The sequence below is a fragment of the Salvelinus alpinus genome, chromosome 2, assembly GCF_045679555.1.
Source record: "Salvelinus alpinus chromosome 2, SLU_Salpinus.1, whole genome shotgun sequence".
Lineage (NCBI taxonomy): Eukaryota > Metazoa > Chordata > Actinopteri > Salmoniformes > Salmonidae > Salvelinus > Salvelinus alpinus.
The window spans coordinates 79,037,478-79,053,394 of NC_092087.1; the positions used below are offsets into that span (position 1 = coordinate 79,037,478).

Consider the following 15,917-nt stretch of genomic DNA (forward strand, 5'->3'; position numbering starts at 1 on the left):
CTTAACAATCCACCAGATCATCGCAGAGGAACCTGGAAAGATCCCACATCGGGAGGTGTCCTGCTTCTGCTCCCGAGCAGGTATCTCCTGTGAGTGCAATGCTCCAACAAAGGTGGACTTTCAGAACCAAATGCAGAAGCAGAAGACAACCTGTCCACAATGGTGAAACCACCAGAGGACTTAAAAGGAAAGTTCATAATAGTCAATTACGATTACCAGCCATTTGTTGGCCAAGTTTTGAAGGTTGTGGGAGAGGAGATGGAAATCAGTTGCATGCAATAAGCAGCTGAAAGAAATAATTAATTGCGTGGCCCCAAGTTAAGGACATCACATACTACTTCAAGTCGGATGTCCAAGCGGTAATCTCCGAACCAAAGCCGTGTACTATAAAACGAAGGAATTCAAAACTCTGCAACTCTGACTGGCAAAAGTTTACAGAGCTTTATTAGTCCAAATTCCAAGTTACACACCAGTTAGGCTACAGAATACTACATAGGCCTACACAAGAAAACGACATACACAAGCAATCTAAAAAGAAATCCATGTTTTAAAGATGTTATTGAATGATGAGTTCAGTTTGAGAACGTTGATGAGTTCCATTTGATGTTCAAACAATGGATTTGGTTAATATTCTGATGTTCAGAATACAGAAATGTTTTGTTTTGATGTTGGTGGAATAATTGTTTATGCATTTTTTTTCAAATGCCTGATGTAATGTCATGGCATTACTTTGAGAAAGATATCCACTGTTTCATGAGGATTTTAAGCAAAACTAGTTTTTCCCCCAATGTTTATGGAATGTTTTTTAATTAATGCTTTGTTTGAAATGTTCAATGCTGATTTAATCCTATGTGAATGAAATTGTACCTCATGTGTCAGTTAAACTATGTTGTATAGTAAAACCCATTTTCTTTATGTGTGTGGCGTATGGGTCATTTCTCTCTCTCTCTAGTATGGAAGAGATTTAAGTTCAGCTAGCCTGCACATTTTAAACATCTTATCCTGTTTTTTACAGTTTTATAACAAAAAATACCTAAAAGAAAAATACTATTGCTGCTACTAATAATAGTTCATAGGATCATCACATTTAATCAATATTTGTGGGCCGTAGTGATGTGTTATTCAGGGTAACAGAATATTGTCATACAGTATAACACCAGTATTTTATTAAAATACAATAACTTGCTTTTATTGATTCAGAGACAAAAACAAATCTCAAAGGATGAAGTGAAAGATATTTTCATAGATTTTAGAATTCTTTTCATTGTAAGGCAGGAAGTTTTGTAGAAAAAACCTTCAACAAATTGAGTTGTACCCGTGACACATCAAATATGTGGTATTCAAAATAAAAGAATGTCATTTTCTCTGGGTAGTTATATTTCTGCCAGTCTAAGCATTGATATATAACCTTGTGATTATGGGGAAAAAAACTGTGTTATACTGAATCACATTTTACTAGGGTACGTTCATATTAATTATTGGCTTTATTTTTGAATATAAATAATATAAGGGCATAGGTGACACTCCAATGACCAATAAAAATAATTTTAGGGAATTGTAATTGCTGTTTTATTTTTTTGCTACTTTGAAAACCTTAAGTCTTTGACCTATATATTTGTATTTTTCGAAAGCTATACATTTGTGATATGTTTTCCTGCATATTTCTTGCCCTAATTCATTTCCATCTCCTCTCGTTTCCCTCCCAGGACTCCCCATCCAAAGCACGCATGGGAAACAATACCACTCCAACCAAGCCCCCCCCTGTCACCCTGCCCCCGTTACCCTTGGCTCCCCTGCCTCCCGGCCGGCTACCCATGGAGGCCAACCAGACCACGCCCCCCCAGCAGCCCCAGCTGAAGTTGGCCAGGGTACAAAACCAGAATGGCATCGTCCTGTCCTGGTGCGTGGCAGAGACTGACCTGACCTGTGCAGGGGTGGAAAGCTACCACCTGTACGCATACCACCAGGACAACGCTGGGTCGGTCGGTAATGGCCCTGGAGCGGGGCAGCACTGGAAGAAGATTGGGGAGGTGAAGGCACTGCCACTGCCCATGGCCTGTACCCTCACCCAATTCGTCTCTGGATCTACGTATTACTTTGCTGTCCGGGCCCGGGATGTGTACGGGCGCTTCGGGACTTTCTGTGAGCCGCAGTGCACTGACGTCATCAGTGCGACGACTCCTAGCTGAGCCAACCAGGAATGGAAAAGGCATTTCATGTGACAGGAAGTTGATAGCATTCCACCTGCTTATTTTTTAAGGTGTTCTGGAGGACCCTGACTGAGATTGCTTTAGTGTTAACACTTGTGAACGTACACAAACACACACCATGAGAAAACACCTAAATGTACACTGTTGGACTCCAGACTACTCTGATTGGAGAAAGGATATGGCAACGGTTATCGTTGTGCCTATCGTTGTATATTCTTTGTGAGTTAAGCTATTGTACATAAGTGAATTGTTCCCCATGGCAGGTCAGATATTTATATGTTGACTTCTGTTACCCTTGTCCAGATGTTTTTATTATAATTTTTTTTTGTTGGCTTTATAAAAAACTAAGTGAAAGAAAATACATTTTAACGTTCACAGAAATTGCACAGGAATGCAAAATCGGTGTTAGAACTTAAATGATGTTAGAACGATGATAGTTATTTTGTATGTATTGTCTGGTAACCAGACTTAATAGGAATGACAAATTCAATAAAACGTTTTATTGGAAAGTTTACAAGTGTTTAATCTGTGAGATTAATTTTGTTTGGCTATGGGGACAGCTGTGTAAACATAGGCTATCTTGTTGTCTGTTTTACATGTGACCCATATCAGATTTGCTCGTTCTCACTGATGTAGCCTCTGAAATAGCCCGCAGACGCAATGCTCATTTACTGCCACAGTTTCTTTACATTTTTGGGTGATTGTCTTGTCAGCATTGAAATTGTATATGAATTGAGAATCACATACGAATGTGGTAAGAATCGGAACAGATTCCATGTTTTTGCTGATGTTTACACAATTGGGAAAGGTCAGATATGAATCGGATATGTCCATACATAAGAATTTGTTGTGTAAACAAGGCAGATAACAAGGCAGATTTCATGGCTGCGTTTAAACAGGCAGCCCAATTGTGTCAAAATCCTGATCTGATTGGTAAAAAAAAACTTTTAGTGGAAAAATATCAGAATTGGTCTGCCTGTGTAAACGCAGCCATGGAATCTGATCTTTTGACTTCCAATTTATACCACCTCTATATGTGGATCTCAATCCTGATACAAACCATATGCGACCTCTGTCTGGACGCTCAGTTTCTTTTGATCTGAAGTGTTATTTTTTGCACATGACCTGCTATTATCATGACAACCACCCCAAAATGTAAAGGAACAGTGACAGGAAATGAGCATTGCATCTGTGTGCTATCCGGGATCCTTGGGACTACTTCAGAGGCTACATCAGTTTGAATGCTCAAATCAGATGTGGGTCACATGTAAAACTGAGTGGACAAAAAGAAAAACGATTGGATGTAGAAGGAAAGTCAGATTTGGGTTTTTAGAGTGGCTGTTTAAACACAGCCTTCGTGTCATAGCTTTATGTAGTGTACTGAAGTAGTCTTTGATTGCTTTTATTACAGACTATTATGCAGTCAATTGATTCAGTATTAGTCAATGTTGCAAGGAATTACTTGCATTGCAGACCACTTCATGTTTCTTTCTCTCCAGCCAACAATCTGACATTAGGCTACCCAATCTTATGGCACCTGGAGGTACTTTTATAGAAGATTCCTGTCAGCAGCTGAAGAGATCCGGAGGGTGGCAGCCATTCAGAAACGCACCAATAAAGCTGTCATTATCCAACACTGACACCAGCTTCCATGACCATCCCTCTCCACACATGATCTACAAGAGTGGCACTTAAGGTATGAAAGGCTGACACTTGTGTGTTTCCCCCCTATTGTCCTGTATATGAACATGTGCTATGAATAAAGCACTGCACAACGTGAGGATGTTCTATTCCAGAAGCATGATAAGATTCCACAGCTGGTGCTTTGTAGTGCTCAAAGAATTCTCAGACAAGCTGTGAAGTAGAGAGGTCAGGAATAAGGTGTTTATTAGGTTTTATATTTGTAAGCCTAGCTGTCTTTAGTAGGTATTTAACATAGAGATAGATAGAGGACTCATCTTTATATCTGTGCCATTATAGCATCTGTGACAGCATGGGCAGAGCCATTGAGGCAACAACCCATAGGAATCCCCACCCAGTTGACTACTTTGACTACTTTAAGATGGTAGAAGCCCTCAATGGCGGTGCCCATGCTAAAATAGCCTTTTGGCCACTAGAGACCTCTATCTTTCTCTATGGGCATTTACCCCCTCCATCACAGCTTTTATGTCTATAGTCCATCCATAGGTTAGTTAGCCTACACAATCACAGTCCATAGCATATGACTAAGCTCAGCTGGGATAATCTGGCAAATAAAGGTAGCATAGAGTATATTTACACAGGAAGCCCAATTCTGATATTTTGCCCAATTATTGGCAAAAGATATGATCTGATTGGTCAAAAGACCAATTAGTGTCAAATGATCAGAATTGGATGGAGATCCATCTTAAAATGGCAAGAGGAAAAATGAGTCAATTACATAGGAAAATCTTGACCTACATTTTGACTGCAATCTTCTTCAAAGCTAAACTGTCAGAATTCCTGCCATGATGAGCCTACTAAGTCAAACAGCAAAAGCACAAAGCACTTTTAGATTGATTCCACACAAGCTTCAAAATTGTGCTTGAGAGCTTACGGATGTTGTAGTAAATGGATTCAGAAAACCTAATAATGACATTGTTTTAATTTCCCTTCGTCAACATCTTCAGTAAATATAGCTAGGTAAGTTAGTATTTCCATGATACTGGTGAGTTTACCTCGTTTACTGCATGTGTAGAGCACACGTTTACAGAAGTATTTAATCTATTTCGCCTTTTGAACTTGCTAGCATATCTTCCATATTTCCAAAATATTTTTATAATACAGTCCATGAGTACAGAAAAACACTAGCCTATTGTTGTCATTTTTACCTTGTGGTTTGACTTTTATTTCCAAGAGAGGAAGTCCAAATGATAGTGAGTTCTCACCATTTAGACCCATAGGCTACTTTGCCATGTCCACAATCTCACTCCGAATTGTCAATGTTGTTCATCAAATGTTTTATTTATTTATTGAAACAGAGGCGTCTTGCCCATAGAGGGCACAGGGGCACGTGCCCCCTCAGATTTTTCCTCTTTTAAAACGTTTCAATAAAAAAATGTATACAAATATGTTTTTGTTTATTTCGTTGTTGTTGTTTCTCTGTAATACTGCCAGCCACCTAGCAATTTTATGAAGATGGCTTTAGCTAGCCCAGATAAGTCCCCAATCTCTCAACCTCATAACCAGCTACCAAGAAGCCATTTCAGGCTATCAATCGAGTTAGAGTAACTAGCTTGTCTAACTATCTTAGCTGGCAAGCCTGCTGGCAAGGTTGGTAGACTTTAGAAAAGGAAGCCATTACTAAATGTAATGAATAAGACTCAATCTTTTACGCAGATTTTATCAGAATATGCAGAAAAGCATATTTAGTTTCTTAAAAAAAAAATCACCACCAGTCAGGAGGATACAGACAGCTCAGGAGTTATGCTTAGATATACAGAAAAATATACATATATTTTTTTTTACATAGAATTAAGCATAATGATTATGGCTCTAGATTGCAGGAAAATGCTTTTTCAGGTGTTAGAAGCAGCCTTCCTCACGTACTTTGTGCCCACACAGATTTTTAGGGGTGCATGACGCCCCTAAACACGATGTTAGTTTAAAAAAAATGTCAGGTAGCAGATGTTCATTATTGACAATAGGGGGAGCCATTCTCCTTATTATATTATATTTTCCTAGACATTTGTTGCAAATGAGAACCTGCATCCCTTTAATTCAAAATCCTATAGAGGGACCCACTTCCACACACCTCTCTCCCTCTCCCCCCTCTCTGGTAGAGTAGGGGGTGGACAGCGAGTCAGTGCACTTTGAGTTCTACGTTCTAAGGCAGATGGAGGTGCCAGTTGTACGTTCTCTCTAGCTCTGGGTAGTACCTCACCATGCCGCCTGTTTGACACGTTTAACAGTTGTCCTGGAGAAGGCTTTACATCTTAAATAACCGGAAGGCTCCTGTTTTTGGCGGAAAAGGAAGAGATGAAGAAGATTTGTAACAGTTGGAGAAATTACTGATAACCCTCCTCTCAGCTCACACAAACCGCCAAAACGGAAGGCTTTGGAGTATTCAATTTTTTCTTTCGTTGTATGTTTTTTCTCTTCCTTATCGTGGTGCTGGGAGGTGCTTCATCTTTTCATATATTCGCTCTCTCCATCATTTGCCTCCTCATTTATTTCTCCATCTACCTGCTGTACAATTTCCTCTATTTATGAGTGAGAGAGAGAGGAGGGGGAGTTTTTATTTTTTATTTTGGGACTTTTTTTCTTTCCCTTGTCTCTTTCCTCTCTCCCTCCTCACCATTCCATCCCTTTCGATCCTTATTCCTTTCCTTCTCTCCTCTACCCTTTTCCACCAGTTCTCCACAGCACATTCCTCTCCCTCTCTTTCTCTGTCTTTAAACTCAGATGTAAATTAACGTGGACTGAATTTTTTAAAGAAAGAGACAACTAAACAACAACTCTTCTTCAATGACTCCTTTTCCCCCATTTTCCTTCTCTTCCTCCTCTGGTCCTTCCTCACCCACATCCTATGCATCACAATTTTGCGGGATTCTTAAATTGGTAACTCTAGGTAGGTTTACTATTGTTTAGTGTCTGTCTATCTGTCTGTCTGTGTGTGTATTTGTGTGTGCTTTACGTATACATAAAACACACATACACACACACTCACACACTAAACTATGGCGAAAAGGAGAGAGATTATATCTGGTACTCATAGTCAGTTGATGTTGGTCTCACAAATCTCCCATGCCCAGTCAGTTCAGTCAAAATTCATCCATTTTTAATTGTTGTCTTTGAGGAATACAGTTATCTATCTTGGCGTTTTCTCTGTCTCGCCTTATGCATTGCATTTCTCATATGTACCTGATGCCATTTTGAGTCTTAATTGGAACATTAGCACAAAATGATTACGTTTTGCCTGAAGTTTTGACTTGTGATTTAGCAAACTGTGTATTTGGACAGTAAACTTGAAAACTTGAAAACTGCCAGTGTTGGGTAAGGTATTATTGGACCCCTAGGGTTATTTCTGGTTGTTTGACATATCACGGTTAATGCTTGATTTTCAATTTCTTTCATTCAGCTGGTCCTTCACCTGTATTTAGCTTTCTCAAAAGTAATAAACGTCCCATACCAATTTTCATTTTAGTATTCAATTCCATTTGTTCCTGCATCTTTCATTTAGCGGCCCCTCCTTATTTCGGTTTTATGTTTTTTCAACTAGAATGGACAATTCTCCATTAATTGTCTGTGAAGCTGTTTCTTCCCCTTCCTTGTATTTCACCTCTCTTGTATCTCAAAAGGCACGTAAATCAGGAAAGACTTCCGGGCTTAGTTGTTGAAAAGTAGATTAGAAAGCTTGTAAAGCCTTGGCTTGCGACACATCTGAAGACCGCTGTTCACAGTGTGTGTGTAGGTTTGAAATAGTGACAGACTGATAGACAGATAAGAATAGAAATCAGTAGGAGAAGAATGTTGTTCATCTCATTGCTCTCCATCTCCCTCTGTCAAATTCCGCTCTTTTTTTATGATGGTTCTTCTCAGCGTCTGAGTTGTATGTCTTATGGGAGGTCCCTTTTCAATCATCAGCATCACCAGTTCATCCAAAATAAGTTATTAATGTAGCACACACACACACACACACACACACACACACACACACACACACACACACACACACACACACACACACACACACACACACACACACACACAGTTTATGACAAACAATTTCAATCAATAGCATTTACATCTTCAACTTTTGTCTTTTTTCTTCTTCTTGTGGATTGAAAAGGGGGTTCAATTCAAACAAACACCCCATGTTTATTGCTTTGAGCGGGATCACCATGAAGGACTAAGGAACCCACACCACATTTTGTGTTTTCAAGTGGCAGCTCTGTCTTTACTGTTGTCCCACTCCTCTGATCACCACTAAATTAATAATGAGTTACAGACAAGAGTTAAATAGGTGAGTAGTGGATTGAACTGTGTGTGTGTACGTGCCTCTGCTTGCATGTATGGTGTGTGTGCTTGCAGGCGTGTGAGAGAGAGTATAAGTGTGTGTGTGTGTGTGTGTGTGTGTGTGTGTGTGTGTGTGTGTGTGTGTGTGTGTGTGTGTGTGTGTGTGTGTGTGTGTGTGTGTGTGTGTGTGTGTGTGTGTGTGTGTGTGTGCACTAGCATGTAGGGTTGTCTGTGTGTGTTATTCCGGATGAACTTTGATTAGTAGGTTGCGTTCTAAAGCGGTGTACAGTATCTAGATCTCTCTCTGTCCTTTTAGATCTATCCTCACCACACTGTCTATTCACAGCTTCTGATCTTAATTAGTGTTCTATACATTTACCCTCTACATGAACTGTACTGTATAGAACAGCTCATTGTGTTGCCCAACTGGTGGCCTGCAGGCCAAATTTGGCCCGGGGGTGGTTTTATTTGGCCCCCCAAGTTTTTGGAGCAAAAACACATAAAAGACTGTAAAAACACCAGGAAATTATCTCTAAGTGACTTGAATTTTGGAATGCATTTCCCACGCATAGAGAGACACGTGATCATATATAAATGTAAGCAAGGTTTGAAATTATTATGTTTTAGTCAAATATTATATCTGTTTGGGCTTCTTGCGGTCCATTTGCTGTCTAGGAATGATTTGTAATTATGTTCCAGCACCGACCATCCGCTCAAGAATCGTCCCGCGGCTGAATCTAGTTGATGATCACTGATGTAGTCTTTAGGCCCCTCCCCTCCTCTCCTCTCTCCATCTAAACACATTGTTTTGTGTCTATATATAACTCACTCAATTAGTACATCCAATCAAATGTTATTGGTCAGATACACAGTAGCCTACAATACAGAGTGACACTTTTCATGTATAGATATAGGATCCTAATTTGATCACTTTTGTTGCAGAGAAATATTGAGCTTTGTGATTTACATCAATTCACTGAAAACCCACACTAACACAAAGTTATATAAACACTATTGTACTTTTCATGTAGCCTGCTTTTGGCCAGTTTAATAACCTAACCACCGATCAAGCAACATTATGGACTGAATGTTCAAATCCTGTTGCTACAGGATTATTCTGCTGTGGCAATATAGGTCAAATTAAGATCCCTGGTCTAGTATGGCTGCATTGTCTTGTTGGTTTTGATGTATTTATCTTCATAGGGCACGATTCTGACCCGAGTTAAGTGCGTGTAAATTAACGTAATTCCCTTTTTATGTACCTTTCTCTCTATTAAGCATGAGAATAGTGTGCTATTCACCTGCCATTCATTTTGGACGGAGATGGAATACATGAAGGTATAGCAGAGGTGTCTACAGATACACCGTATTCTGACCTTGATTTAATCCCCTAATAATTCCACCACCTTTACGCATAAGGAAACCATGAATAAGGTCCAGTGAACCTATCGGTTCCAAGTGGAAAAAGCATCTACTTCATTTTTCCCCGATATAAATAACACCATTCTTCATGCGCTGTAATTTACAATTTGATAAGATCTATTGATAAGAGCTACGTACAGTGCATTCAGGGTGCCCCGTGTTGCGCAGCGGTCTAAGGCACTGCATCTCAGTGATAGAGGCCTTCACTACAGACCCTGGTTCAATTCCAGTCTGTATCACAACCGGCCGTGATTGGGAGTCCCATAGTGCGGCACACAATTGGCCCAGCGTCGTCCGGGTCAGGGTGTGGCGCAGGCCGTCATTGTAAATAAGAATCTGTTCTTAACTGACTTGAAAAGTTAAATAAAGGTAACAAACAAAAAAACGCACTCAGACCCTTTGACTTTTTCCACATTTTGTTAAATTACAGCCTTATTCTAAAATAGTTGTTTTCCCCCTCATCAATCTACACACAATACTGCATAATGACAATGCAAAAACAGTTTTTTATAATAATAATAATAAAAAAATAAGGCTGTAACGTAACTGTGCTGCTACCATGTTGTGTTGCTACCATGTTGTTGTCATGTTGTGTTGCTACCATGCTGTGTTGTCATGTGTTGCTGCCGTGCTATGTTGTTGTCTTGGGTCTCTCTTTATGTAGTGTTGTGTTGTCTCTCTTGTCGTGATGTGTGTTTTGTCTTCTATTTAAAAAAAATTATCCTAGCCCCCGTCCCCGCAGGAGGCCTTTTGCCTTTTGGTAGGCCATCATTGTAAATAAGAATATGTCTTTAACTTACTTGCCTAGTTAAATAAAAGTTGAATAAGATAAATAAATAACTAAATGTGGAAAAAGTCAAGGGGTCTGACTGATAGATTTTCAGGCAAATTTCTATAATGTAAAATATTAGCCACTATCATTATCGCCTTTCAGTAAGCCGAATAACAGCACATATTCAACTGCCAATTTACTGTTAGTTCCCTTCAGCTGGTATAGCCTACATTATCATTTCATTTAATTACGTTGTTTTGTTTACCTACATTTGAATCCTCTGTAAATGATGTCACAGCTTTTTGGTTGTTGCTGAGGGTCATTAGTAACAGTTAATATATATATATATATATATATATATAGTACCAGTCAAAGGTTTGGACACACCTACTCATTCAAGGGTTTTTCTTTATTTTTTACTATTTTCTACATTGTAGAATAATAGTGAAGACATCAAAACAATGAAATAACATAGTTGGTTTGGGATAAGTTGCACTGCAGAGTGAAGGAAAAGCAGCCAACAAGTACTCAACATATGTGGGAACTCCTCCAATACTTTTGGAAAAGCATTCCAGGTGAAGCTGGTTGAGAAAATGGAACCTTTATTTAACTAGGCAAGTCAGTTAAGAACAAATTCTTATTTACATTGACGGCCTACAAACCTGGATGACGCTGGGGACAATTGTGTGCCGCTTTATGGGACTCCCAATCACGGACGGTTGTGATACAGCCTGGATTTGAACTAGGATGTCTGTAGTGATGCCTCAAGCACTGAGATGCAGTGCCTTAGACCGCTGTGCCACTCGGGACCCCTAAAAGAATGCCAAGAGTGTGCAAAGTTGTCATCAAGGCAAAGGATGGCTACTTTGAAGAATCTTAAATATAAAATATATTTTGAATTGTTTAACACTTTTTTGGTTACTACATGATTCCATATGTATTATTTCATAGTTTTGATGTCTTCACTATTATTCTACAATGTAGAAAATAGTTAAAATAAAGAAAAACCCTTGAATGAGTAGGTGTGTCCAAACTTTTGACTGGTTCTGTATATAATAAAAGACATTTAAATCTACCAATTGCATATATTTAGATGGCTTTCTTTCATTGATTCCTAATATTCTAAACCCGTTCGATATATTCTGTTGTGTCCGTAAACAAAATTCAAACTAAAAACCACACCATATTTAAAGGGATGGCTTAAGATAAATGTACTGACAACCGTATTGAATAAAAACTATACAAGAAACTCTGTTGGCCAACAAGTGGGAGAGTTTCAGCAGTTGAATTACATTTATTGAGTGTCCGCAAGGGAACCACGCCTGCAAAGCCCGTTACGCACCTTCATAAGGTAAGTCTGAATACCAAGTGCGTAGGAAAGGCGTGCTTAAAAAAGGCGTAATTTCCTAAGTCTGAATCGGGCCCATATAGCCTAGCCTATATCTGTTAAGTACAATACAGAGTGTACAGGTCATTTGAGTGTCCTTTTGCAATTTGGTCCATTATGGCTTGTTTCGATTTGGTTTTAATTCAGTATCTCTATTTTATTATGATATTTTCAGATATTTAGCTATATTTCCTCCCATGTTTCACCTTACATTCAACTGTCTGTGTGATGAATCTGTTTAAATGAGTGATACCGTGAATCACACACCAGCCAGGGCGTGCTTGGTCCTCTTTGATGCCCCCTAAGTGTTTATTTCAGGCTGCATCATAGGATTCCCGTGGTGGTTCACTGTAGGCTTGAGTGTCCTAATGCTGTTTGTTGTTATTCTTTTCAATAGAAAGATGACAGGCACTACCCCATATGCCTATTAGTAATTTCTGAGAAATTCACTTAAGCTTCTAATGGAAATGGGGTCTAAAATGGAGGTTGTTCATGGTGAAAACTGTGCTTGTGAATGTAATTCATATTCCCACAAAATGTGAAATTCTTGGCTTCCTTTGGGTATTTTGACATTAGAGGCGGTATATAAAACTGCCACAGCTCCTACTTAGTCATTACCTAAGACCTAAGTATTGATCAACTAACTTTCATGTTATCTACAATTTTACAAAATGTCATATAGTATCAAATCGGATTCTTATCTTAAGTGGTTGAAGTCAATCGGTTGCAAAGTTTAAGTCAATGTCAGATGTTAGTGGATGTGAGATATCATTTTAAGTCTAGACTTTCCTTTACGACGGCCTTGGATTAAGCTTTTTTTAACTAATTCTCCATCTTTGTCCTCCATCTCAATCATTAGAGTAAAAGTAGTCTCTCAAAGTTTCATCGCGTTGATGTTAATTGAGTATAGTGTACTGTCGACCCAAGCAGTCTGAATGATTTAGGTAGGCTTTTAAACCAGCACAGTGAGGAGGGATGTCACTACGCTAGGAGAGTGAGCTCTTATTACTATTTATAATACACAATGTTCCTTCCAGGTACATTTTTTGACAATGTCTCCGTCTCAAATGGCACCCTGTTCCCTATATAGTACACTACTTCTGATGAGGGCCCACAGGGGTTTGGCCGAAAGTAGTACACTATATAGGTGATAGGGTGCCATTCGGGACTCAGACAATGTCTTCCTGTCTCTAACTCACAAAGGGCATCCATCCACCCCTCCATCTCAGTTATAAAGGATTAATGCTATAACAAAGCTGTGACGCATGGTGAGATTATGTTGCTACATTTGAGAGACATGGCTAGCCTATACGTTCAATTTGTGACATTTTTGGTCAATTCTGTAAAGACATGATACTGGCTTGCATTTACTGTATGTAGGCTATAGACTTAGCACTTTTTATTGAGTCTCAAAGTGGTTTACATTGTATGGCAGTAACTCACATATTTCCTTTATCATATGCTATGCTTTCCATTTTTGAAGGGGGCAAAATTATGTAAATTATGTAAATTATGTAAATTATGTATTTAGCGAGGAGACTCCAATCTGCTGCCCTTTCCAGATAGATATTAATAATCAGTAGTTTTGTTTAATCCATTTTGCTTTCACCACACTATATCATATTGTATATTTCTGAATAATTTTCTTTGAAAGACGTTGTTTGATTGTAGTCAGGCTAGGGCAGGCCGGCCTACTTGCATGTGGTACAGTATTTAATTGCCGAAGTGTGCGTATGTTTCTTTGAGCCCAATACATCATTTGCAGTATTAATGTCATTTAAATACTACTGAAGGAGTTTGAGATAATTACAGTTGGAAAGACTCAGAGAGAAAGATGGGTTTTGGAAATAAAATGTGTTGAATACATAATTTATCACTCTGCCAGACAGGATAAAAATTCCTCACACAGTGATATCCTTTGACATTTTTCCCAGGGCTAAAATGTGTGTACACACACACACACACACACACACACACACACACACACACACACACACACACACACACACACTCTCTCTCTCTTCCTAGAGGGCAACATGGTAAAATTCAGCGGGGAAATGCAGGACACAACCCATCAACAAAAGTGGGAAGGGATGAAGGCACGAAGAGAACATGAGAGAATGATGCATATATTACACGGACAAGATCAGAGACTAGTGGGTGTTAGGCCAAAGTTACTTCTTGAATACTTATCATCAAAATTGGCAAAGTGCTTCCTATTTGTTTAACCCATTTTATATGTCTGTTGTGTATGGAACTTTTTCCAGAAATCTAATGTTGAATGTATTGAATGTTAGGCTCGAGTTAAATCTACCCGTTACAAACCTCGAATACTTAACGGTCCAATGTAGCCGTTTGTATCTCAATATTAAATCATTTATTGGTAGCAATCTAGTACCTTACTGTAATTGTTATGAATTAAAATAGCAAAAAACGAAACATAAATAGCTTTTTAGCAAATATACATTTCTCAAGCAAGAATTTTGCTAGGACTGTTATTGGCAGAGAGGTTTGGAACTCTTTTTCTTATTTGTCTATTAACTAATTTACTGCCTGGTGATAGGCAGGCCAAAACTCCATCCCACCAAAACAGACGGCCTTTCAAAAAGCTCTTACACTTAAAGGGCATTATTGTAATTGTCACAATTTCTCAGTATTATTCCAACCTCATAGTGTGGAAATATACATAAAACACAGGTTAATCAAGTTTTTGACTGCACTGGGCCTTTAACGTTTTACACATTTTGTATGTCTGTCAATGTAAGAAGTTGAATCCAACCACCAGCCAAAATGAACTAAGTACCATATTTATTTTGCACGCATTTTGTACTGTCTATATAATATGGAACTTTTATGATATGTGATAAGAAGATAAATCACACTGCATAATTGTGTGTTGGCCAAGAGCCAATCCATAAGTCAGAAAGGATTTGAATTCAGATTGTGAAGTGAAAGGTAAAAAGCTGTGTTAAAAGCCTTGAACCTCTGAAGCAATTGACTTGTGTATACAAACTACACAAAAGCATTCACCATTAAAAAGAGAAGCATTCACCTAACAGATAATGCCTGGTTATTGACCATCTCTCTATCTCCCTCCTCTCCTCTCTCCCCCAGTCTTGACAAAGACCCAACGTACAGACAGACGATGGTGACTAAATAAACGAGGGGAGCGACAGAAGAAACAGAAAAGGGGAAGGAGGAAGACACGCTCTAATCTCCGCATTGCCACGGCAACCGTTGTTCACACACACTCACACACGGAGTTGTCAGAGGAAACCTCGTCGTGCTGCATCATCCAGTGGAAGAAGACGGGAGGATGAGTCAGACGACAAGAGACGAATGAGAGAGCGCCTCGCCCCTCTCCATCTCTTTCTCCATTCGTCATTTCTCAAATCATTTTTTGAGTTCTCCTTACACACTCAAACTTGACACACGCACACTCGTTCAATCCAGGTGCTCATCCCTCACTCCATAAGCCCTCTTCACGTCTACTCCTCTCTGTACGGCTTCATCTGTTCATCCTTCCCTCCACCCGGTGCTATGAGAGGAGTAGTTGAGTCCCAGACCACACCACCATGCCAGGTCTGAAGAGTAGAGAGGAGATCTGGGCTGGCAATGTACAAGGTAGGACCCCCAAGGCCTTTTACGCTTGACCTTTTCTCTCTGATTCATAGATGCAGTCCATCAGTCTTAGGCCCAAAATTCAATCAAACCTGCAATGTTTATTACATTTACATTGTAGTCATTTAGCAGATGCTCTTATCCATTCATCTAAGCTAGCTAGGTGGGACAACCAGTACATTTTCCCCTTATAAAGTAGCGATCAGCAAAGTCAGAGCTGGTAAGGGGGAGGAGAAAAAGCCAAGTGCGAGTGTTAGTTCACGAAATGCATTTAAAAAACATATATAATTATGAAGTGTATTCGATAATAAACTATTATCCGTGAACATACACACTTGTTACTGTGAAAACTGGACGCATCCACCTATGAGCGGAATGTACCTGGTAGTAGTGGTGGTTTTTGAAGAAAAAGAGCTACTGCCTAAATATCACAATGCAGGTTCGATCGAAAGCCTTCCGTTTCTTTATGTGTGATACAATATCCATATGAGGCTGAATGTGTAACTGTCTGCCATTGAAATGGCTTATT

At 39.2% G+C, this 15,917-nt stretch overlaps 2 protein-coding genes across 10 annotated transcripts in view; both read left to right on the forward strand.

The window, feature by feature from the left end:
* The window catches only part of atf7ip (activating transcription factor 7 interacting protein), a 62,879-nt gene extending 60,157 nt beyond the window's left edge, over nucleotides 1-2,722 (forward strand). For all 4 annotated transcript variants that reach the window (XM_071351390.1, XM_071351398.1, XM_071351405.1 and 1 more), the window contains one exon: nucleotides 1,707-2,722. In XM_071351390.1, the coding sequence (XP_071207491.1) occupies nucleotides 1,707-2,189 (483 nt within the window). In that variant the 3' untranslated portion in view covers nucleotides 2,190-2,722. The remainder of the gene's footprint in view (nucleotides 1-1,706) is intronic.
* Nucleotides 2,723-6,021: 3,299 nt separating this feature from the next.
* Nucleotides 6,022-15,917, forward strand: part of grin2bb (glutamate receptor, ionotropic, N-methyl D-aspartate 2B, genome duplicate b) — a 140,285-nt gene continuing 130,389 nt past the window's right edge. For 3 of the 6 annotated variants that reach the window (XM_071389452.1, XM_071389456.1, XM_071389457.1), the window contains exons 1-2: nucleotides 6,022-6,798; nucleotides 14,882-15,391. In XM_071389452.1, coding sequence (XP_071245553.1) covers nucleotides 15,383-15,391 — 9 coding nt within the window. In that variant the 5' untranslated portion in view covers nucleotides 6,022-6,798; nucleotides 14,882-15,382. Of the gene's footprint in view, nucleotides 6,799-8,019; nucleotides 8,194-14,881; nucleotides 15,392-15,917 lie in introns of all 6 variants that reach the window. The other 3 variants (XM_071389453.1, XM_071389455.1, XM_071389454.1) reach the window with 3 other exon arrangements.